The sequence below is a fragment of the Bufo bufo genome, chromosome 6 (assembly GCF_905171765.1).
Source record: "Bufo bufo chromosome 6, aBufBuf1.1, whole genome shotgun sequence".
NCBI lineage: Eukaryota > Metazoa > Chordata > Amphibia > Anura > Bufonidae > Bufo > Bufo bufo.
In genome coordinates, this window is record NC_053394.1 from 401,487,590 (window position 1) to 401,511,705 (window position 24,116).

Here is a 24,116-nt window from a genome sequence, read left to right on the forward strand (position 1 = left end):
ATCCACTCTCCAATTCTCCTTTGAAAGGGGAGTCTTGCCCGAGACTTTTATGGAAGCCACTATTGTAGTATTACTTAAACCTGATAAGAACCCTTTAGAGTGTGGTTCATATAGACCCATAGCATTATTAAATGTAGATTACAAAATATTGACCAGAATTCTGGCCACTCGTTTAAATAAGGTAATCCTATCGTTGGTTCATAAGGATCAGACAGGATTTATGCCCAGGAAATCCACCACTGAGAACATCAGACGGGTTCAGGTAGTTACACAAGTTGGATTCTCCCTAAATGAGGATTGGGCCTTGGCTTCGTTAGACGCTGCCGAGGCATTCTATTCTACAGAATGGGCCTATCTGATTTAGCTGCCTGAAAGGGTTTGGGTTTGGCCCACAATTCCTCAAATGGATTACTATACTGTACAGTAACCCAATCAGCAGGCTATTGATCAATGGAGAGTTATCCAGAAAATTTCCTCTCCATAGGGGTACGAGACAAGGCTGTCCCCTGTCACCACTTCTGTTTGCACTGGCAATTGAGTCCCTGGCGATTAGGATAAGGAGCAGCGGTACTATATCCGGGGTGACCACGGGGAGAGAAAAGTCCGTGTAGGTCTCTATGCAGATGACATGATTTTATATTTATCGTCACCTGACTCTTCCCTTAAAAATGCAGTGGCTTTGATAGATGTATTCGGGCCTACGAATCAACTGGGAGAAATCTGTCTACATGCCTTTGGGCAAGGCAGGCTGGACTGGTCCCCCCCATGTTGAGAGATTAAAAGTAGTAGATACATTCAAATATCTAGGGGTATACATTACTTAAAGATATTCACAGGCTTTGTCGCTTTACCCCTTAAAGGATCATATACGAAATTAGCTCCAAAACTGGAAAACATTACCCATCTTGGTGGCAGGACGCATCAATCTAATTAAAATGATTATACTTCCTAAGGTGTTATACGCCATTCAACACTCGGAGATTCATATACCTAAATCGATATTTAGGGAAATAGACTCTTTGACTAGAGTTTTTATATGGGGAAGATCACGTGCTAAACTAAGTCTAGACACATTAAAAAGGCCGAAAACAGATGGAGGTATGGCTTTACCAGACTACTATGTGTAATTTAGTAGGTCAGCTGAGGCTTATTAGAACCAGGTATACTGCGGAGGACCTACCCACTTCAGAGTACTTTCTAAAGTGTTTCTAAATTGTCACTTAACCTGCTCAGGACCGCCGTACGCAGGATTGCGTCCTGGCGGCGGCACTGCTCTTCTGGGTGGACGCATATACGCGTCCTCTCGCGATAGCCGAGATTTCCTGTGAACGCGCGCGCGTTCACAGGATCAGAAGGTAAGCGAGTGGATCTCCAGCCTGCCAGCGGCGATCGTTCGCTGGCAGGCTGGAGATGCGATTTTTTTAACCCCTAACAGGTATATTAGATGCTGTTTTGATAACAGCATCTAATATACCTGCTACCTGGTCCTCTGGTGGTCCCCTTTGTTTGGATCGACCACCAGAGGACACAGGCAGAACACATACGGACATCTGAATGGAGCCTTACAGGGGGGTGATCAATGACAGGGGGGTGATCACCTCATATACACTCCCTGATCACCCCCTGTCATTGATCACCCCCCTGTCATTGATCACCCCCTGTAAGGCTCCATTCAGAGGTCCGTATGATTTTTACGGATCCACGGATACATGGATCGGATCCGCAAAACACATACGGACGTCTGAATGGAGCCTTACAGGGGGGTGATCACCCATATCACCCATGCTGGGTGAGAGAAATATCTTGGCAAAAGACAACATTTCCCATTTTTTTTATACAAAGTTGGCATTTGACCAAGATATTTATCTCACCCAGCATGGGTATATGTAAAATGACACGCCAAAACACATTCCCCAACTTCTCCTGAGTACGGCGATACCAGATGTGTGACACTTTTTTGCAGCCTATGTGGGCAAAGGGGCCCATATTACAAAGAGCACCTTTTGGATTTCACTGGTCATTTTTTACAGATTTTGATTGCAAACTACTTCTCACGCATATGGGCCCCTAAAATGCCAGGGCAGTATAAATACCCCACAAGTGACCCCATTTTGGAAAGAAGACACCTTAGGGTATTCCGTGAGGGGCATAGCAAGTTCCTAGAATTTTTTATTTTTTGTCACAAGTTAGTGGAATATGAGACTTTGTAAGAAAAAAATAAAATAAAAAATAAATCATAATTTTCCGCTAACTTGTGACAAAAAATAAAAAGTTCTATGAACTCACTATGCCCATCAGCGAATACCTTAGGGTGTCTACTTTCCGAAATGGGGTCATTTGTGGGGTGTTTGTACTGTCTGGGCATTGTAGAACCTCAGGAAACATGACAGGTGCTCAGAAAGTCAGAGCTGCTTCAAAAAGCGGAAATTCACATTTTTGTACCATAGTTTGTAAACGCTATAACTTTTACCCAAACATTTTTTTTTTTTATCAAAGACATGTAGAACAATAAATTTAGCGAAAAATTTATATATGGATGTCGTTTTTTTTGCAAAATTTTACAACTGAAAGTGAAAAATGTCCTTTTTTTGCAAAAAAATCGTTAAATTTCGATTAATAACAAAAAAAGTAAAAATGTCAGCAGCAATGAAATACCACCAAATGAAAGCTCTATTAGTGAGAAGAAAAGGAGGTAAAATTCATTTAGGTGGTAAGTTGCATGACCGAGCAATAAACGGTGAAAGTAGTGTAGTGCAGAAGTGTAAAAAGTGGTCTGGTCATTAAGGGTGTTTCAGCTAGGGGGGTTGAAGTGGTTAATATGGTCAGTCCTGGAAATGCCTCCTAAATTCCAGAAACCGCTGCTGCCGCTGCATAGACTGGCGCAAACAATCTGGAGGGAAGCAAAATCATTGACCCAGTTCACGGGGGTTGTTTCAGATATACCTCTGTGGGCCAATCAATTGCTGCCACAGGTACAAGTAGTCATGGGGTCTGGAAGATATCAAGCAGCAGAGGTTAAAACTCTTGGTGATATATACGATCAGGGAGTATTAATGACGTTTAAAGCACTGTCTCAGAAGTATAATATTCCTCGCACTCACTTCTTTTCTGATCTACAACTTAGGTCAACCATATAGGCCGCATTTTCAAGCAACAACATAGTGATCTCGAAATATCCACTAATAGGGACTGTTAAAACCCAGGGTCCTAGAGGACTAGTGTCGGCAATTTATTCCCATTTAGTACAAGCAAAGATCAAAAACAGCCCTCTCAAGGTAATAGATAAATGGAAAAGAATGATACCCACACTCACAGAAGAATCCATAACAGATTCATTGGAATCGCATTTAGAGGTATCGCCAGCAGTCAATAATGAAATAATACAATTGTATATTATCCACCAAACATATTTAACCCCAACCAGGCTCCACAGAATGGGTAGAGCATCATGATTTGGAGAACTGGAAGCAGACTTTTGGCACATGATATGGAGTTGCAGCCCAATTGCCACATTCTGTAGGGAGATGACAGCCTTTCTCTCCAGTGTGTTGCCGGTCCAGATAGATTGCACTCCTGAAATCTGCCTGCTGGGACTGGTGAATGAAGATAACTGGGATCATTACATGACAATAATTTTTAGAGGGTCATTGTTCATGGCCCTTAAATGTATTGCCTTGAGATGGTATGACCCCAATACACTGACCCTATCCATGTGGAAACTACATATAAATCAAATAATACCATATCTAGTGTTGGTGTTTAAACACCGTAACAAACCTCAAAAATTTTAAAAGGTCTGGGGCTTGTGGTGCAACTCTCCAAATACATTATACTCGAGATTGCGACAGGCTTTGACAGCAGCTCAGGGAACTAGGGATCAGCCGGTATAGTGGAGTCACATCAATGCTTTATACAAACTTCCAACAAAGGATGAGAAATTCTACAGTAGTGCAGTGGATGACTAAAATTTATTTGCAATTTAAATTGGTTGTACCCGTGTGTATTATGACATGCAATATAATTGTATGCTGATGATGTCATTTCTCTTGTATTAATAAAGGAGTTTAAAAAAAAAATGTTTTACGGGACAGAAATTGAATGGATCCTATTATAGTCAAAGAGATCTGTTTGGTTCCATTTCTGACAGCTATGTGCTGAATCGTGATAGCGCTCCTGCTTCGTTCTTCAGATTGTCTGCCTGGTACCCATTGTACTTCGCTTGGCTCTGATCCCTGGCTACATTTCTAACTATGCTCCTATCTTATCCTCTAGCCTGTTGCATCCCAACCATTCTCCTTATGATGGCCCTTGCCTCCATTCCAGACTTAGACTACCAATACATGAGCACTACTGTCACCAACCCATGATTTATCAAGGAATTCAACCTGGCAATCTTCCTGGAGCAAAGCCCATACAACCTTGTGGGAGTTGAGGGTGAAGATCAGGGGATTCCTTAGAATACACACCACTGTCTAGGCCACACCAAATTGATTATGGCTTAGAGAATCTACAGGTTCCAAAAAATGCACAATTAGAAAACATTCAGAATAGTTATTTTCTAATATACCTTCTGAGCACAATGGGTAACACCATATGACATTCCACAGTGTTCTTCAGAAGGCTGGGTTTATCACCTGTTCTATGGGCTTTCATTGAGCAGAACTCAGAGGATTGTAATGGCAGAGCCAACATCAGAGCTTGCTGAATAGTTACAAAGTCCACTACTGAATGTTATATCCTGTCAATAAAGATATCAAGATATCCTAGCCCAACAGGTTTATAAAAATTGACAAACTGGCAAAATTATAATGTAAATCTACTCCAGCTCATAGCTATGACTTCATTGTACATGACTATACTACTTCTCCCCTTTGTGCTAAAGTGCATGTAGCTGCAAGGGAGTGTGTGAGACAGATACCACCTAATAGCAGAGACTAACAGGTCCCTTTCTACTGACCATTTCACTAAAAAATACTGGTGAGGTCTACTGTTAGATCTGATGTGATCTGTTATACAAACCACTGTCTTAGTCATTCAAGAATAGAATTTTACCATGTTCGATGTCATTTGTATGAAAATCTAATATAGAAATGTTACAAAATATCAATATATTTTGAATGTTTTATCAGGCTCATTAAGCGATTCAAATTACGAGTCTTCCAGAAATCATAACTTCATCAGGTATCACTATGCCTCATCAAGAGACCTAAGTTGTTTCGAAACCTTGCTATATAACATCATAGCTTTTATTAAAGGCAAAAAAATAGGTATCATACCAGGAAGACTCTTATTTTGTTTCTCTTAGTGATCATGATAAAACATTTTCTACTGGCTAATAAAGTACCTATCTCTTATAGATATATAGAATTTTAAAATTGTTATTAAAAGATGATACCGTTTTTTTTTTTGCAGATGAATATATCAAGAGCTCAAAGAGACTTCTGATACCTAAAGATCTAAAAGCAAATGATCATACCATGATACAAAATACTTATAAAGCATATGTCACTATCCCAAAATTACCCTCAGCTTTGCAAATCAACAGTCAATCATCTGATCTTTGCGTCCTGCCTTTTGATTCATCACAGACTGTAAAGCAAAACAAAGAACACAGAAGGGTTGAACATCCATCATCTCACATATGCTCAGAATGTGGGAAATGTTACAGCTTTAAATCATATCTTGTTAGACATCAGAGATCTCATAGAGGAGAGAGGCCATTTTCATGTTCAGAATGTGGGAAATGTTTTGGCGATAAATCCTGCCTTGTTAGACATCAGAGAAGTCACACAGGGGAGAAGCCATTTTTATGTTCAGAATGTGGGAAATGTTTTAAACAGAAATCGGATCTTGTTAAACATCAGAGAAGTCACACAGGAGAGAAGCCTTTTTCATGTTTAGAATGTGGGAAATTGTTTCGCAGTAAATCAAGTATTATTACACATGACAGAATTCACAGAGGGGAGAAGCCATTTTCATGTTCAGATTGTGAGAAATGTTTTATCCAGAAATCAGATCTTGTTATACATCAAAGAATTCACACAGGAGAGAAGCCATATTCATGTTTAGAATGTGGGAAATGTTTTATCCAGAAATCAAGTCTTGTTAAACATCAGAGAATTCACACAGGGGAGAAGCCATATTCATGTTCAGAATGTGGGAAATGTTTTATCCAGAAATCAAGTCTTGTTAAACATCAGGCAGTTCACCCAGGGGAGAAGCCATTTTCATATTCAGACTTGGAAAAGTTGTAGCTTTTAAACTAGAACTTGTTAGACGCCAGAGAATTCACACACGGGAGAAGCTATATTCATATTCATGTTCTAAATGTAGGATATGCTTTAGCCGAGTAGCATATCCTTAAACATCAATAAACTTACACTTGGAAGTATTTCTGTTACAATCAAAATAAAGCAGTTTGGATCATTAGATGATTAGAAATGTCTGTAATTACCAATAAACACCTGTTATAACACAACTGTAAATTAATCACGTGCATACAATTTCACATGACTATACACTGAATGAACACTTTGTTAGAGACGCTCATCTAATAAAGGTTTGGATCTCCTTCAGCTTCAGAACCGCAGCAGTTCATCATTACACAGATTCCACGAGGTGTTGAAATAATTTTTCAGGAATATTGGCCCATGTGGACAGGATGGAAGCACTGATATCGTCTGAGCTGTCCATTCTATCCCATCCGAGAAATGTCCTATAGGATTAATATCTGGGGACTATGAAGGCCAGGGATGCAAGGAAAACATACTATCATGTTTCTGGAATCAATCCATGACTAAACAGTCCTCATGTTCAGCAAAAACGGAACGGATACGGAAGACATACGGATGCATTTCCGTATGTGCTCCGTTTTTTTTTTGCGGACCCATTGACTTGAATGGAGCCAAGCACCGTGATTTGCGGACAAGAATAGGACATGTTCTATCTTTTCACGGTACGGAAATACTGAAATGGAATGCACACGGAAACACTTCAGTTTTTTTTTGCTGAACCATTGAAATGAATGGTTCAGTATATGTAACGCATACTGAACTCAAAAAACGGCCAGTATACTGAATGCAAAATACTGTTGTGTGCATGAGCCCTGATTTATAATGCTCTATGTCTCTGCCTGACCTGTATCTGCTGAATTATACTGATTTATAATTCAGTATGTCTCTGCCTGACTTGTATCTACTGAATTATACAGATTTATAATGCAGTGTGTCTTATCCTGACCTGTATCTACTGTTAGGGCTTGTTCACACGACCGTGCTGCAAAACATGGATGCCGCCCGTGTGCCTTCTGGAATTTGCAGAACGGAACAGATGGCCCTTTATAGAAATGCCTATTCTTGTCCACAAAACGGACAAGAATAGGACATGACTCCACAACGGAGCAATGGATGCGGACAGCACATGGAGTGCTGTCCGCATCTTTCGCAGCCACATTGAAGTGAATGAGTCCGCACCCGAAGCTGCAAAAAATGCGTCTCGGATGCGGAACCAAACCACGGTCCTGTGAATGAGCCCTTATACTGATTTATAATGCAGTGTGTCTCTGCCTGACCGGTATCTACTGAATTATACTGATTTATGATGCTGTGTGTCTCTGCCTGACCGGTATCTACTGAATTATACTGATTTTTAATGCAGTGTGTCTCTGCATGATCTGTATCTACTGAATTATACTGATTTATAATGCAGTGTGTCTCTGCCTAACCTGTATCTACTGAACTATAATGTTGTCTGTCTCTGCCTGACCGGTATCTACTGAATTATACTGATTTTTAATGCAGTGTGTCTCTGCATGATCTGTATCTACTGAATTATACTGATTTATAATGCAGTGTGTCTCTGCCTGACCTGTATCTATTGAATTATACTGATTTATAATGCTGTGTGTCTCTGCCTGACCTGTATCTACTGAATTATACTGATTTATAATGCAGTGTGTCTCTGCCTGACCTGTATCTACTGAATTATACTGATTTATAATGCAGTGTGTCTCTGCCTAACCTGTATCTACTGAACTATAATGTTGTCTGTCTCTGCCTGACCGGTATCTACTGAATTATACTGATTTTTAATGCAGTGTGTCTCTGCATGATCTGTATCTACTGAATTATACTGATTTATAATGCAGTGTGTCTCTGCCTGACCTGTATCTATTGAATTATACTGATTTATAATGCTGTGTGTCTCTGCCTGACCTGTATCTACTGAATTATACTGATTTATAATGCAGTGTGTCTCTGCCTGACCTGTATCTACTGAATTAGGCTCTATTCACACGTCCGCAAAATGGGTCCGCATCCTTTCCGCAATTTTGCGGAAAGGGTGCGGACCCATTCATTCTCTATGGGGACGGAATGTGCTGTCCGCATCCACATTTGCGGATCCGCACTTCCGCATCCGTGCTTTCGTTTCCGCAAAAAAATAGAACATGTCCTATTCTTGTCCGCAATTGCGGACAAGAACAGGCATATTCTATTATGTCGGCAATGTGCGGTCCGCAAAATGCGGAACGCACATTGCCGCTTTCCGTGTTTTGCGGATCCGTGACTCCGTGTATCCACAAAACACATTGCGGACGTGTGATTGGAGCCTTATACTGAACTATAATGCAGTGTGTCTCTGCCTGACCTCTATCTACTGAAGTATTCTGACGGCGTTAGGTCAGTACCTACAGCTTTATGTAAGTATAACGCCTTATTCACACAGTGTTCAGTCAGTGATTTTACATCAGTGATTGTGAGCCAAAACCAGGAGCAGATCTTTCCCTTATACCTTATGTCTGCGGAGGCTCCAATCCTGGTTTTGGCTCACAATCACTGATGGAAATCACTGACCGAACACTGATGTATGAATAAGGCCTCATGCACACGACCGTTCCGGGTTTTTTTCGGTCCGCAAAAAATGGAAGCCGCCCATGTGCCTTCCGCAATTTACGGAACGGGCGAACCATTGTAGAAATGCCTATTCTTGTACGCAAAATGGACAAGAATAGGACATGCTATATTTTTTTAGCGGAGCCACGGAACTGAGCAAAGGATGCGGACAGCACACGGAGTGCTGTCCGTATCTTTTGTGGCCCAATTGAAGTGAATAGGTCCGCACCCGAGACGCAAAAACTGTGGCTCGGATGCGGACCCGAAAAACGGTCGTGTGCATGAGGCCTTAGGCTTAATTCAGTAGATACAGGTCGTTGTGTGTTTTGCGGTCCGCAAAACATGGATGGCGTCCGTGTGCGTTCCACAATTTGCGGAACGGCACAAACAGCCATTGATATAACTGCCTATTCTTGTCCGCAAAATGGACAAGAAAAGCACAGGTTATATTTTTTTTTCGGAACACGGAACAGAGCAACGCATGCGGACAGCACACGGAGTGTTGTCCGCATCTTTTGCGGCCACATTGAAGTGAATGGTTCCGCATCCAAGCTGCAAAAACTGCGGCTCGGATGCGGACCAAAACAACGGTTGTGTGCATGAGGCCTAAAGCTTAATTCAGTAGATACAGGTCATGCAGAAACACACTGCATTATGTCAGTATAAGGCTACATGCACACGACCATATGTGTTTTGCGGTCCGCAAATTGCGGATCCGTGGAAAAAACGGATGATGTTCGTATGGCATCCGTTTTTTTTGCGGATACATTGTAACAATGGCTATCATCTGCAAAACGAACAAGAATAGGACATGTTATATATTTTTTGCGGGGCTACGGACATAAGGATGCGGATAGCACATGGTGTGCTGTCCGCATTTTTTGCGGACCCATTAAAATGAATGGGTCCTCATCCTATTCACAAAAAAACCCGGAACAGACACGGAAACAAAATACGTTTGTGTGCATGAGGCTTAATTCAGTAGATACAGATCAGGCAGAGACACACAGCATTATAAATCAGTATAATTCAGTAGATAACGATGAGGCAGAGACACACAGCATTATAAATCAATATAATTCAGTAGATAACGATGAGGCAGAGACACACAGCATTATAAATCAGTATAATTCAGTAGATAACGATGAGGCAGAGACACACAGCATTATAAATCAATATAATTCACTAGATACAGATCATGCAGAGACACACAGCATTATATATCAGTAGATAGATCATATATATTCAGTAGATACAGATCATGCAGAGACATAGCATTATAAATCAGTATATTCACTAGATACAGATCATGCAGAGACACACAGCATTATATATCAGTAGATACAGATCATGCAGAGACACACAGCATTATATATCAGTATATTCACTAGATACAGATCATGCAGAGACACACAGCATTATACACTGCTCAAAAAAATAAAGGGAACACTTAAACAACACAATGTAACTCCAAGTCAATCACACTTCTGTGAAATCAAACTGTCCACTTAGGAAGCAACACTGAGTGACAATCAATTTCACATGCTGTTATGCAAATGGGATAGACAACAGGTGGAAATTATAGGCAATTAGCAAGACACCCCTAATAAAGGAGTGGTTCTGCAGGTGGTGACCACAGTCCACTTCTCAGTTCCTATGCTTCCTGGCTGATGTTTTGGTCACTTTTGAATGCTGGCGGTGCTTTCACTCTAGTGGTAGCATGAGACGGAATCTACAACCCACACAAGTGGCTCAGGTAGTGCAGCTTATCCAGGATGGCACATCAATGTGAGCTGTGGCAAGAAGGTTTTCTGTGTCTGTCAGCGTAGTGTCCAGAGCATGGAGGCGCTACCAGGAGACAGGCCAGTACATCAGGAGACGTGGAGGAGGCCGTAGGAGGGCAACAACCCAGCAGCAGGACCGCTACCTCCGCCTTTGTGCAAGGAGGAACAGGAGGAGCACTGCCAGAGCTCTGCAAAATGACCTCCAGCAGGCCACAAATGTGCATGTGTCTGCTCAAACGGTCAGAAACAGACTCCATGAGGGTGATATGAGGGCCCGACGTCCACAGGTGGGGGTTGTGCTTACAGCCCAACACCGTGCAGGACGTTTGGCATTTGCCAGAGAACACCAAGATTGGCAAATTCGCCACTGGCGCCCTGTGCTCTTCACAGATGAAAGCAGGTTCACACTGAGCACATGTGACAGACGTGACAGAGTCTTGAGACGCCGTGGAGAACGTTCTGCTGCCTCCAACATCCTCCAGCATGACCGGTTTGGCATTGGGTCAGTAATGGTGTGGGGTGGCATTTCTTTGGAGGGCCGCACAGCCCTCCATGTGCTCGCCAGAGGTAGCCTGACTGCCATTAGGTACCGAGATGAGATCCTCAGACCCCTTGTGAGACCATATGCTGGTGCGGTTGGCCCTGGGTTCCTCCTAATGCAAGACAATGCTAGACCTCATGTGGCTGGAGTGTGTCAGCAGTTCCTGCAAGACGAAGGCATTGATGCTATGGACTGGCCCGCCCGTTCCCCAGACCTGAATCCAATTGAGCACATCTGGGACATCATGTCTCGCTCTATCCACCAACGTCACGTTGCACCACAGACTGTCCAGGAGTTGGCAGATGCTTTAGTCCAGGTCTGGGAGGTGATCCCTCAGGAGACCGTCCGCCACCTCATCAGGAGCATACACAGGCGTTGTAGGGAGGTCATACAGGCACGTGGAGGCCACACACACTACTGAGCCTCATTTTGACTTGTTTTAAGGACATTACATCAAAGTTGGATCAGCCTGTAGTGTGTTTTTCCACTTTAATTTTGAGTGTGACTCCAAATCCAGACCTCCATGGGTTGAAAATTTCCATTTTTTTTTTATTTTTGTGTGATTTTGTTGTCAGCACATTCAACTATGTAAAGAACAAAGTATTTCAGAACAATATTTAATTAACTCAGATCTAGGATGTGTTATTTTTGTGTTACCTTTATTTTTTTGAGCAGTGTATATCAGTAGATACAGATCATGCAGAGACACACTGCATTATAAATCAGTATAATGCCAGGCTCTCCTGCGAAACGAGAAGTGTCCATAACAGAGGATCACGCTCACACACAGAGCGTGATTTCTGGACAGGACATGCTCGTCTGAAACAGGCCTTAAGGTCCTTTCCTAGCCCCTGTGTAATGGGGCTGCCTCCTCACGGTCACGGCAGTCAGCTGCACATGGTATGGACCCATTTTTCCAACATTCCTCTTCACCACCGCTCAGTCCTCCGGCCATAGGCTGTGACTTCCTGTCACCATCTCTGGATCACTAGGCCGCGCTCCTGCTGCCGACAAAGATAACAAAACATTGGAAGGAGTGAGCTGCGGGGGGTATTAGGGTCAGTTTGTGCCTGCAGCTCACACTCAGACAGCACAGAACTGCGCTCCCAAGCGCATAATAATGACCTGGATATAAGATACACATCTACTCCGTGTATATCACACAGAGATGGCTCTGCTATGTACTCTATAACTACACACCTATTATAGCAGAGCTTGGTCATGTGACCCCCTGACTTGTCCTACACATGGTCACATGGTCATGACATCATCACAGGTCCTTTACCTCCTCCAGCAGCACAGCCTGGAGCCTGACTCCTCCCATATGATCACATGGTCATGACATCATCACAGGTCCTTTACCTCCTCCAGCAGCACAGCCTGGAGCCTGACTCCTCCCATATATGGTCACATGGTCATGACATCATGAAAGGTCCTTTAGCCCACTAGTCTCCCCCATACATGCAGTGTCCAGCGGTGCAGGAGGAGGTATGTGTCCAGTCACCGCCATCGTCTGTCAGGTAAGGACAGAATCCGCCTTCTGAGGACTGGAGGAAGTTTGTCCTGGACGGTGACCCGTAGTTTCCAGCTACAGAGGTGCCTTTCCTGAACTCCCTGAGCAGAAGCAGAGTTAACCCTTTCAGGACCAAACCAATTTGGTTGGTTACATCATTGTTGTTCTTTCTTCCCTGTCTTCCAGAAGCCATAGCTGTTTTACTTTTCAGTTTTCGTCGCTATACAGGTATTTTGGGGAAACGTGAGTTCTTTTTTTTTTCTTTTTGCAGAAGCAGAGAAGGGGGCACTAATGGGGGCATTATTGTTACTGGGGGCACTAATGGGGGCATTACTCTTATTTGGGGCACTAATGGGGGCATTACTCTTACCGGGCGTCACTAACGGGGGAATTACTCTTACTGGGGGCACTAATGGGGGCATTATTCTTAATCAGGGGCACTAATGGGGGCATTACTCTTACTGGGTGGCACTAATGGGGACATTACTCTTACTGGGGGGCAATAATGGAGACATTACTCTTACCGAGGGGCACTAATGGGGGCATTAATATTATTGGGAACGACTTAACGCCCCATGTTAAGCCATGCCCCCACAACAACACCCCCTTTGGGATGCGGCTAAACTTGGCCGGTATTTTTTGTTGTTGGGAAAGGTGGCAACCCTAGTCCCGCTGTCTGCTCTCATGACCGTCCTCACATGGGCACAACTTCTATATAAGACACCGGCCATCTTCATGTAAAATATGATCTCACTATGGCAGAGCAGATGTCCCAAGGCGGTGATTGTCACCCAGACAGCGGGAGGATTGTAAAAGTGTTTACATGCCAGCAATCAGTGGTGACAGCCGCACATGGCGCTCGCCATCTACAGTTCCTTTGGACCAAGACTAGTGTCAGACAAGTCCACGCATCCCTGCAGCGTACACCGCCTACACCTAGATCTGAGGTTTCCATAGCTGTGAGGACACGATGAGGACTGAATAAAATACAGCTAAGCTCCTCTTATTATTTTGATATTATTCCTGCTACTTGTCAGTGCCTGTCACATGTACATCCATATAGGACTGTATGTAGGGGGGGCTGAAGGGAGGGGGGATGTCAATTAGACACGTAATGGTTTCCTTTCATTAATAGCAACCCGTTAACTTTATCTAGGCCTACATATTATAGATTTGAATTTTATGAACTTTTGTACTCTACCTTGGCTGAAAATACTTTTCAAAAATGCTAAGAGGAATATTATATTGTAGTGTGACCTCTGTTGCTAGCAATTTCTGCATTCTATAATATTTTTTTGTATGAAGAACCAGACAGTTTTTGTTTTTTTTGTTTTTTTTTGTAAAGAAGTTTCTACAGTTCATAGGCTTATTGCCAGCACCCCAACTGCATACATTCAGCTGCAAACGCTAAGCAATTGCTCATTTTCCCCCCTACAAACCATACTGTGCATTATTAGTGAATGCATACTGTGCTGCAGTAACAACATTCATATACCATTTGAGCGTAAATCCATTACATTGCATTGAGATTATTGTGTATTGTTACCGCCAGACGCAACATTTGTACCAGGTGTCTGCTCTTTAAAACAGCAGACACCCGGCAGCCGCGGAGCCCGCTGGCTCGTGCATTTTTTTCGATGCATTTTTCAATGCCCCTCCGCCGAGATAAATTTACTGTCAGCGGTCGGGAAAAGGTTAACTTCCAAGCCTTCGCACTGAGATTAGGCCACCAAGTGGGAAGAATCTGATTAGGCAGAGTGACCTGAATTATAGCGATTTGTGACAAATTAATTCAGAACAAATCAAATTTCTTGGTGAACTTCGGCGAAACGGGCGAATCTAATTTTTTAAAACTCATCTTTAATGTTTATGCTTTTTTTTATTTATTTTTTTATTTTGATGTATGTTTTATCTCTAATCACGCTATTGTTTCTGATTTAAACACATTTGTAATATATTTCAATCATGACGTTTCACTTCCGTATCTATACTACTGTTGGTCCTTTTTGCTTTTAATTTTTAAGCACTAATAGGCCGAAAAATGTAGGTCGGTTGGAGCCTGATTTTTTGGAATATTTGATGTCGGTTCAATAAAGTTTCAACATGTTAGAAGATTTTTCCCCTTTTTTGTTTTTTCATACCACATTATTATCAAGGACAACAAGGATGAGATTGTGGACTGGATGGCTCACTCCTCTTCTCAGTCACAGCAGGATGACATGGAGGTCACCTCTGAGTCTGACACCGTCGTTCTAGTTCTGATCAATGGTCAGGTAGGTTGATACATTGCTCCAAATTAGATGGATAGATATGTGCATGTACGGCGAGAGAAATAACACAGACACTCTATATAAGGTCAAAGCATAACTCTAATTTATTAGGTGGGGGCTTCACATTATATACCCTCCATATAAGTGGGAGGAGTGGGCTCACATGATTGGTCTTTTAGCAAGAAAATGTAATCGGGAAATAAGTTCAAGGCATATGTATGATATGATGGAGGAATTCCTGACAGTTTCAAGTTTTTGCTGCAAATAGTTTCAATCATAGAATGCATACTGGGGGTTGTCTCTCCAACAGACACCATTTTCTAAGCGACAACCAAGTGTCTATTATATTCCATAACAGTCCCCCTTGGATTCTTGATTGTAGAACTGTCCCTGCCTAGTGAACCCCTGGGAATACCGTTCGCAATCCTCTTCACCCACAGTGGCGACAACCTCCCCTTTTTGGGTAGACTCCCGGTTAATCGAACTTATGATAGGGAAAGATGAATCCCAGGGTACTATCTCGGTACGACATTGTAATTGGTGGGGGAACTTGTGTTGAATTCTTTGGTTTCTATTTCTTCGTCACCATATAGCAGCATGATGGGCTGTTCAGTAGTTGAAGTCACAATTTTTTCACATATTTTTCGGACACGGTACAATGCAACATAACACTACTGACATTAAAGGGAACCTGTTACCGGGATTTTGTGTATAGAGCTGAGGACATGACTCATCTCAGGTTAATTTGCATATGTATCAAATTGTTGTTTTACACAATAAAAGCACACAGAGCTATGGGGACTGGGTATTGCGGATGTGCTAGCGGCCATCTAGCAACCCATGTCCTCAGCTCTATACACAAAATCCATACCTATCTGGGTGAGGAAGGGTTTACAATTTTTGAACCATCCAAAGTACTCATCCCATGGGTCTGTTATCCCTGAGTTCCGTTTTAATTCTTCTAAGAGGTTAGTAAGCTTGTTTATTGCTTCAGTTACCTTCCCTTTGGGGCCAGTGTTATCTGGGATGTAGGTGCAGCAAGTTTCCCCAATCATTTTACAAACTCCCCCAGTCTCAGCTAGGATCATATCTAGGGCCATCCTGTTCTGAAAGGCCACAGCAGAAGTAGCCTCTAACTGTTCTGCAATTCCTTTTAGGGCATCACGGGTGTAGATTACAAATCTTTGCTGATTATAATATATGTAGTTTATCCAGTCGACGTTCTTGTTGATTGTCACTATTGGGAGTAGGGATTCAAATCCAGCTGCCACCTGATCTCTGGCCTTAAACTCGTTGGGGACCCCCCTTGGGACTCCTATTGCGTCTATATACACATGTGGGTCAAAGCTCCCCTGTGGGGAGGCCTCCCTTTTTGACCTCCCTAAATAGGTTTTTTTGAGTATACCCTCTAACTGTGGGGTCATCTTCTAGTATGTGAAGGGGCATTATGGCTTTCGCTAGGGCGCATTCACCGGACCAATTGCCTTCTAACCTAGTTTTTATTTTTCCGTCTCCACAGATCCAATAGATGTCCCCCAAAGATACCCTCTGATACTGTGTTTCAGTGCACAGGTTGCTGTAGGATGAGCAGTACCCCTCTGTGAATTTGCCCAAGAATCTCTGACTGCCAGGTTAGAAGTAACAGGTGTAGTTACCAGGGTATATGGTTATGCCTTCACCTGGTTTGGGTGTTTTTACTACCAGGGGGTATTTTCTCTTCCACTTTTCACAGGCAGAGTCATTCACGCTAGTGTTGGTGTATAGGCTGAGGAAGCAGCTTTCAGTCTCAGGAGGCTATTGTGGAATAGAGAGTTCTGGGTAGGCATACTCTCTTTCCCTGTGTCCAGAGTCCAGATTCTTCTTCAAGGGCTGACTCAACCAGGTTTCCTTTTCCCTGGGAGTGGCTTGTTTCTGCATTTGTTTCAGTAGGTCCCATGTGACTTCCTCTTGCTCTAGATCTTCTTGTACTGTCAGGATCTGTTCTGTCTGGGCTCCTACCTTATCCATTGCTGCTCTCTTCGCTGTTTGATCAGCTAGGGTATTTTCTCTGGCCTCAGGAGTGTCAGTTCATGTATGGGCCTTTACCTTGATCACTGCCACTTAAGTGGGCAGGAGTACTGCTTCCATTAGGGCCGCTACTGCTGAGGCATTTTTGATTGGGGTTCCTGCGGCTGTGATGTAATCCTGTGCCTTCCATATTAGTCCAAAGTCATGAACCACTCCAAAGGCATATCTGGAATCTGTGTAGATATTAGCAGTGGAATCTTTTGCCATGAGGCAGGCTTCAGTGAGGGCAATAAGTTCAGCCTCCTGTGCTGACTGGTCTGGGCCCAATTGTTTTGCACACAGCACTTCATGCTCACTAGTGACTGCCATGCCTGTGTGGAATTTCCCTTTGTCATCGGCGTACTTTGAGCCGTCCACAAAAAGAATCCAATGAGGGTTTGTCAGAGGAGTGTCTTGGACCGATGCTGGTGTCCCTACTTCAGCTTCCATCATTGTGATGCAATCATGATCCTGTTCCTGGTAAAGAGAGCCAGTTGAGGTTCATAGTTCTTCTTCCTGAAGATCTTCTTCAGCATGCAGATCAATAAAATCTTCAAAAGCTTCTCCTGAATCTCTAGTATACTTCCCCCTTGGAAGAGGAAAGAGTGCAGCAGGGTTAAGGATGTGACATTTCTTAATGATGACATTATCTGGCAGAAGCAGACTACACTGCAGCCAGAGGTGGCATTGTGCAATGAGGTGTTTGGGTTGTGTCTGCTGGAGGATGGCAGAGATGTCATGCGGAGCCAAAATTGTGAGGGGGTGCCCAAGCACAACGTCAGATGTGACGTCCAGAAGAGAGCTGGCAGCATGGACAGCTCTGACACAGGAAGGGGCAGCTCTGGCTACAGGGTCAAGGCGCTTAGAGTAGTAGCCCAGCGGTCTCTTGCGTTCACCATGAGTTTGGGTAAAAACTGCAGTAGCGTGACCTTGACGTTCCAAGACATACAGCCTAAAGGGAAGGCTGTAGTTAGAAATCCCAAGAGCCGGAGCGGTTGCAATTGCTGTCTCCAACTGGTCAAAGGACTCATTAGCCTCCCTTGTTAACTGGAACGGAGAGGTTGCATTCCGGGGAATACAGTCATATAGGGGCTGCATCAGCACTGAGGCATCGGGGATCCAGGGTTGGCAGTAGAAAATGTGGCCTAAGAAGGTCTGCAATTGGTGTGGAGTGTCTGGTATGCGTATGTTTGAAACCGCCTTTTTCCTGGAACCCGTCAAGTGTTTACTACCTTGGGCAATACAGTGGCCAAGAAAGACAACCTTGGGTAAACACAATTGGAGTTTGGTTTAAGATGCTTTGCAGCCCGATTCGGCCAGGAACTGTAGGAGAGAGATTGAGCTGGACAGACATTCCTGAAAGCTTTAAGCACAAAGGAGGAGGTCATCCACGTATTGTAGGAGTTCGACCTCCAGGTTGTCTGCCTGCCATGGTTGAAGCACAAAGATATGGCTTTGCTAAATCTCATTAATTACTGTGGGGTTCTTATTTGCGTGCCATCAAAGGCGCCCCAACTGCCGTCGCACCCCTTCCTCAGACAGATGACAAGAGGCTACACCAGGGGACACAGTATAGGCAAGATTACACAGTTTTCTTACCTCATATCACGGGTAGCGATTCCGGTGTCCGTTGCTGCCCGCCCTCTACGTCTGATCTCCAGGGGTACGGGAATAGGGGGGTCCAACCTTCGAGCCCCAAGCTGGGTGCCAAAATGTTCTGGTTCTGATCAATGGTCATGTAGGTTGATACACTGCTCCAAATTAGATGGATAGATATGTGCATGCACGGCAAGAGAAATAGCACTGACACTCTATATAAGGTCAAAGCATAACTCTAATTTATTAGGTGGGGGCTTCACATTATATACCCTCCATATAAGTGGGAGGAGTGGGCTCACATGATTGGTCTTTTAGCAAGAAGGAATGTAAACAGGAAATAAGTTTAAGGCATATGTATGATATGATAGAGGAATTCCTGACAGTTTCAAGTTTTTGCTGCAAATAGTTTCAATCATATAATGCATTCTGGGGGATGTCTCTCCGACAGACACCATTTTGTAAGTGACAAGCAAGTGTCCATTATATTCCATAACACTGTATCTTGGAGCCAGGTGTCATAGCGTTCCGCCTGTTCCTCCTCCTGTTGATTACTGGTGTGAGATGGATCAGCATTTATACTGCCACGAATATGAGGTTTATGCAGAGCTGGGGCTACCCCATGTTGGTGATAGTAGTAGTGACTGATAAAAGTGTCTGAGACAGTGAGGACTATGATGATGATTATGTGTTGGAAAGGAGCTGGGAGTCAGATTGGGGTGATGAAGAGAACACATCAGATGAGGATGGTGGTGGCCACAGCGGCAATAAGGAGCAATGTACAGCCAAAACCTCTGAAAGAACTGGCAGTCACAGATCTTCTTGTATTGTGGTCAGCTCAGGAAAGGGTGATACTGTTGATTCTGTGTGCCAGACTTATGTCAAGCTTGGTTCCCTCTAGCTCTGTGCAAGTATCTCCTGTATGGCGCCTTACCTCTACAAAGCCAGTACAAATAACCATAGGTTTGCAGGATTTGTCTTTGTGGCAGCCAGAGTGAGTAGTAAAGTGTCCTTGTCATCGTCTTCATCAGTCACTGGTTCTCCCACTTGGATTATGTGGCCATAAAACAACTCTACACACTCAGCAATCCAGTTGTGAGAAAGCTGAACCTGGACCAGTTGCTGGCTGAGCAGCTGCTGCTGTACCACTTAGTTGTGGTAAATATGATGCAGTTCTGAACTAGTTTTCAACAGTGAAAAAAAAATTCTAAATTTTCTATAGGTATCACAAAGAAAAAAATCTCAGAATAACGTTAAGTATAAGCATTGGTAATAATTATTACAAATAAACCTGACTCTATCATTAAAGGGTTAATATGTTTTCCCATATTATCTCCACTAATTGGATTTTAAATGGGATTTTATAGGATTTTTCATAGTCTCATCTTCTCTCCATTCAGGTTCATACAATATAGGATCCACTCTATATAAGATCCTTCTCCTTATTGACCGGTCAAGGATGGATAGGGACAAGATGGCGGAGAGTATAATAAATCTCACCCTGGAGATCCTCTTCTGGCTTACTGGAGAGGTGAGAGATTCTGATGATGTCACATTACATCATCTTATCTATGTTACTAACAGATGGACATGACTGGAGAGGTGAGGGACTCTGGAGATGTATGTAGTGATATTTATTACTGTGTCTCTTCATAACCAGGACTACACAGTAGTGAAGAAGACCTCTAGTAAGCACTGTCAGACCCCTGTGTCTGAAGGATGGGGAAGAACCCTGAGCCCAACCATGGGGCCTCCACCTCACCCCCTGATGCATGAGGAAATCAATATAGAGAAGATCCTAGAACTCGCCAACAAGATGATTGAGTTGCTGACTGGAGAGGTGACCCTGCTGGGAATGCTGGGGTATTATACAGGAACGCTATGAAGGGATCTGGGTGATGACCGTATCATTGTGTTGTCAGGTTCCTATAAGATGTCAGGATGTCACCGTCTATTTCTCCATGGAGGAGTGGGAGTATTTAGAAGGACACAAAGATCTGTACAAGGACGCCATGATGGAGGATCACCGGCCCCTCACATCACCAAGTAATAGACATGACTAAATCCACACGTCCTCTCGTTGTCTGTATGTAAGAAATGAATTCAGTCACTGGATGTGTTTCCTACAGTTAAGGAAGAGAGAAGAACACCAGAGAGATGTCCCAGTCCTCTTCTTTCACAGGATGGTTCAGAAGAACATCACAATGTCCCACAGGATGATCAGGTAGATGGAGATAAGGTCTCATGAAATGTTTCCTATGATCTGTAGAAGGCTGTGAAGATCTTGTGTTGAGTCTTATGAGTTTTATCCTTGTATAACGAGGAAGGTGGAGATGGCAGGATTACCACTGGCCATAGACATTACATGTTGTCTGGATCTTCTCACAGTTATCCAGCTATTGAGACTGTTGGTCTGATTTGCACAGATCTGCAGATATTTGGTTCAGATAAGTCCTGTTCTCAGGTCATTTTGGTCATCATTCTAGTTACTGATCTTCTCTGGTCATATAAAACCTTCCACACAACTTCTCCAAACTTCTGATGACTTCTACAATATTTGTTTCACAGATTGTGAATCCAGGCGAACATCTGAACAATATTAATCCTACAGAGACATATGTGAGGGGTGATGAGCAGAGTATAGAGGACATTCCTACAGATAACCGCCCAGGTGAGTAGTGACCACTAAATAAATAAAATAAAAAAAACTCAGATTTGAAGTAATTTTTTAAAAATATACAGATATAATGTATTTAGTTGATATATAAAAGTATGTCCATTCATCCGTGCTTCTGGGCTGAAATTGCAGTCTGATACAAACACACCCCGAAACTGGTTGTAACAGCGGCTGCTGGGGACCAATGTTCCCCTGCTTACCACCGCAGTCCTGGGCGCCGTGTTCAGCAGTGATCTGCTGCCAGTGCTTCCCCATTCACCGCTGCAGTCCTGGGCTTTGTCCTTGTAGGTACTGTTTGTTCTGGGATCCACTCCACAGTTTCCTTTTAGCCCTGGCCACAGCATGCTTGCTGCTTGTTCACTGCATCACTTCCTTAAGGGCTGGCACGCGTCACTTCCTGTGCTTTATGGGTTAGATCATGTCACCTCGCTGATAAATCCTAGCTCTCCTGCATGTACAGGGAGTGCAGAATTATTAGGCAAATGAGTATTTTGACCACATCATCCTCTTTATGCATGTTGTCTTACTCCAAGCTGTATAGGCTCGAAAGCCTACTACCAATTAAGCATATTAGGTGATGTGCATCTCTGTAATGAGAAGGGGTGTGGTCTAATGACATCAACACCCTATATTAGGTGTGCATACTTATTAGGCAACTTCCTTTCCTTTGGCAAAAAGGGTCAAAAGAAGGACTTGACAGGCTCAGAAAAGTCAAAAATAGTGAGATATCTTGCAGAGGGATGCAGCACTCTTAAAATTGCAAAGCTTCTGAAGCGTGATCATCGAACAATCAAGAGTTTCATTCAAAATAGTCAACAGGGTCGCAAGAAGCGTGTGGAAAAACCAAGGCGCAAAATAACTGCCCATGAACTGAGAAAAGTCAAGCGTGCAGCTGCCAAGATGCCACTTGCCACCAGTTTGGCCATATTTCAGAGCTGCAACATCACTGGAGTGCCCAAAAGCACAAGGTGTGCAATACTCAGAGACATGGCCAAGGTAAGAAAGGCTGAAAGACGACCACCACTGAACAAGACACACAAGCTGAAACGTCAAGACTGGGCCAAGAAATATCTCAAGACTGATTTTTCTAAGGTTTTATGGACTGATGAAATGAGAGTGAGTCTTGATGGGCCAGATGGATGGGCCCGTGGCTGGATTGGTAAAGGGCAGAGAGCTCCAGTCCGACTCAGACGCCAGCAAAGTGGAGGTGGAGTACTGGTTTGGGCTGGTATAATCAAAGATGAGCTTGTGGGGCCTTTTCGGGTTGAGGATGGAGTCAAGCTCAACTCCCAGTCCTACTGCCAGTTTCTGGAAGACACCTTCTTCAGGCAGTGGTACAGGAAGAAGTCTGCATCCTTCAAGAAAAACATGATTTTCATGCAGGACAATGCTCCATCACACGCGTCCAAGTACTCCACAGCGTGGCTGGCAAGAAAGGGTATAAAAGAAGAAAATCTAATGACATGGCCTCCTTGTTCACCTGATCTGAACCCCATTGAGAACCTGTGGTCCATCATCAAATGTGAGATTTACAAGGAGGGAAAACAGTACACCTCTCTGAACAGTGTCTGGGAGGCTGTGGTTGCTGCTGCATGCAATGTTGATGGTGAACAGATCAAAACACTGACAGAATCCATGGATGGCAGGCTTTTGAGTGTCCTTGCAAAGAAAGGTGGCTATATTGGTCACTGATTTGTTTTTGTTTTTGAATGTCAGAAATGTATATTTGTGAATGTTGAGATGTTATATTGGTTTCACTGGTAAAAATAAATAATTGAAATGGGTATATATTTGTTTTTTGTAAGTTGCATAATAATTATGCACAGTAATAGTCACCTGCACACACAGATATCCCCCTAAAATAGCTAAAACTAAAAACAAACTAAAAACTACTTCCAAAAATATTCAGCTTTGATATTAATGAGTTTTTTGGGTTCATTGAGAACATGGTTGTTGTTCAATAATAAAATTAATTCTCAAAAATACAACTTGCCTAATAATTCTGCACTCCCTGTATATAAGTGGCTCAGCCCCCTTCCCAGAGTGTCAAGGGCCTAGTGTCCTGCAAAGGATGCTGATATCTCTGCTTGTGTTCCTGTTTACCTGACCCGTGCTTGCGTTTCTGGAGTCTTTCACCTACTTGATCCCTGCCTGCTTGACTTGACTCTCCTGTTGCCGAACCAGATTGCCTGACCTGTTCCGCCTGCCCTGACCTGTTGCTTGTTTGACTTCGTCTCTGCCTCATTCTTTGGTCATGCACTGTTGCTCCTGGTTACGACTCGGCTTGCTGATTAAATCTGTACCTTTTAGTACCTTCTGGTCCGTCTGGACCAGCTGCCTCATGTGCCAATCCCCCTCAAGAGTTAGCGACATGGTGTTCCACTCGGGAAAGTTTATCTCCACCATCAGGGGTACTGTGAAGAATGAGGGGTTCACTTAGACAACGCCCTTAGAGGAGGTAGGACACAAGGCACAGTGGGTTCACATTGCTGGTTCGTGACCGTGTATATTTTAAATATAAGTACGTCCATTCATCCTTGCTTCTGGGGTGAATTTGCCGTCTGATACAACCAGTTTTGGGGTGTGTTTATTTTATATATAAAACTACATCCATTCATCCTTGCTTTTGGGGTGAATTTGTGGCTGATACAAACAGTTTTGGGATGCTTATTTCATATATAAAAGTACCTCCATTCATCCTTGCTTCTGGTGTGAAATTGCAGTCTGATAGTATTGCTCTTTTATCCTTGCAGCTTTTTATCTTACAATATGTCGGAAAGACATGTGACAGGCCCTTC

General features: G+C 43.3%; 2 protein-coding genes across 2 annotated transcripts in view; both read left to right on the forward strand.

Moving 5' to 3' along the window:
* Positions 1-24,116, forward strand: part of LOC121004474 (zinc finger protein OZF-like) — a 543,049-nt gene that overhangs the window by 78,253 nt on the left and 440,680 nt on the right. The window lies entirely within an intron of this gene.
* LOC121005772 (gastrula zinc finger protein XlCGF53.1-like) overlaps positions 12,693-24,116 on the forward strand; it is a 44,067-nt gene continuing 32,643 nt past the window's right edge. Inside the window, exons 1-2 of the mRNA XM_040438538.1 lie at positions 12,693-12,736; positions 20,042-20,172. Coding sequence (XP_040294472.1) covers positions 20,101-20,172 — 72 coding nt within the window. The 5' untranslated portion in view covers positions 12,693-12,736; positions 20,042-20,100. The remainder of the gene's footprint in view (positions 12,737-20,041; positions 20,173-24,116) is intronic.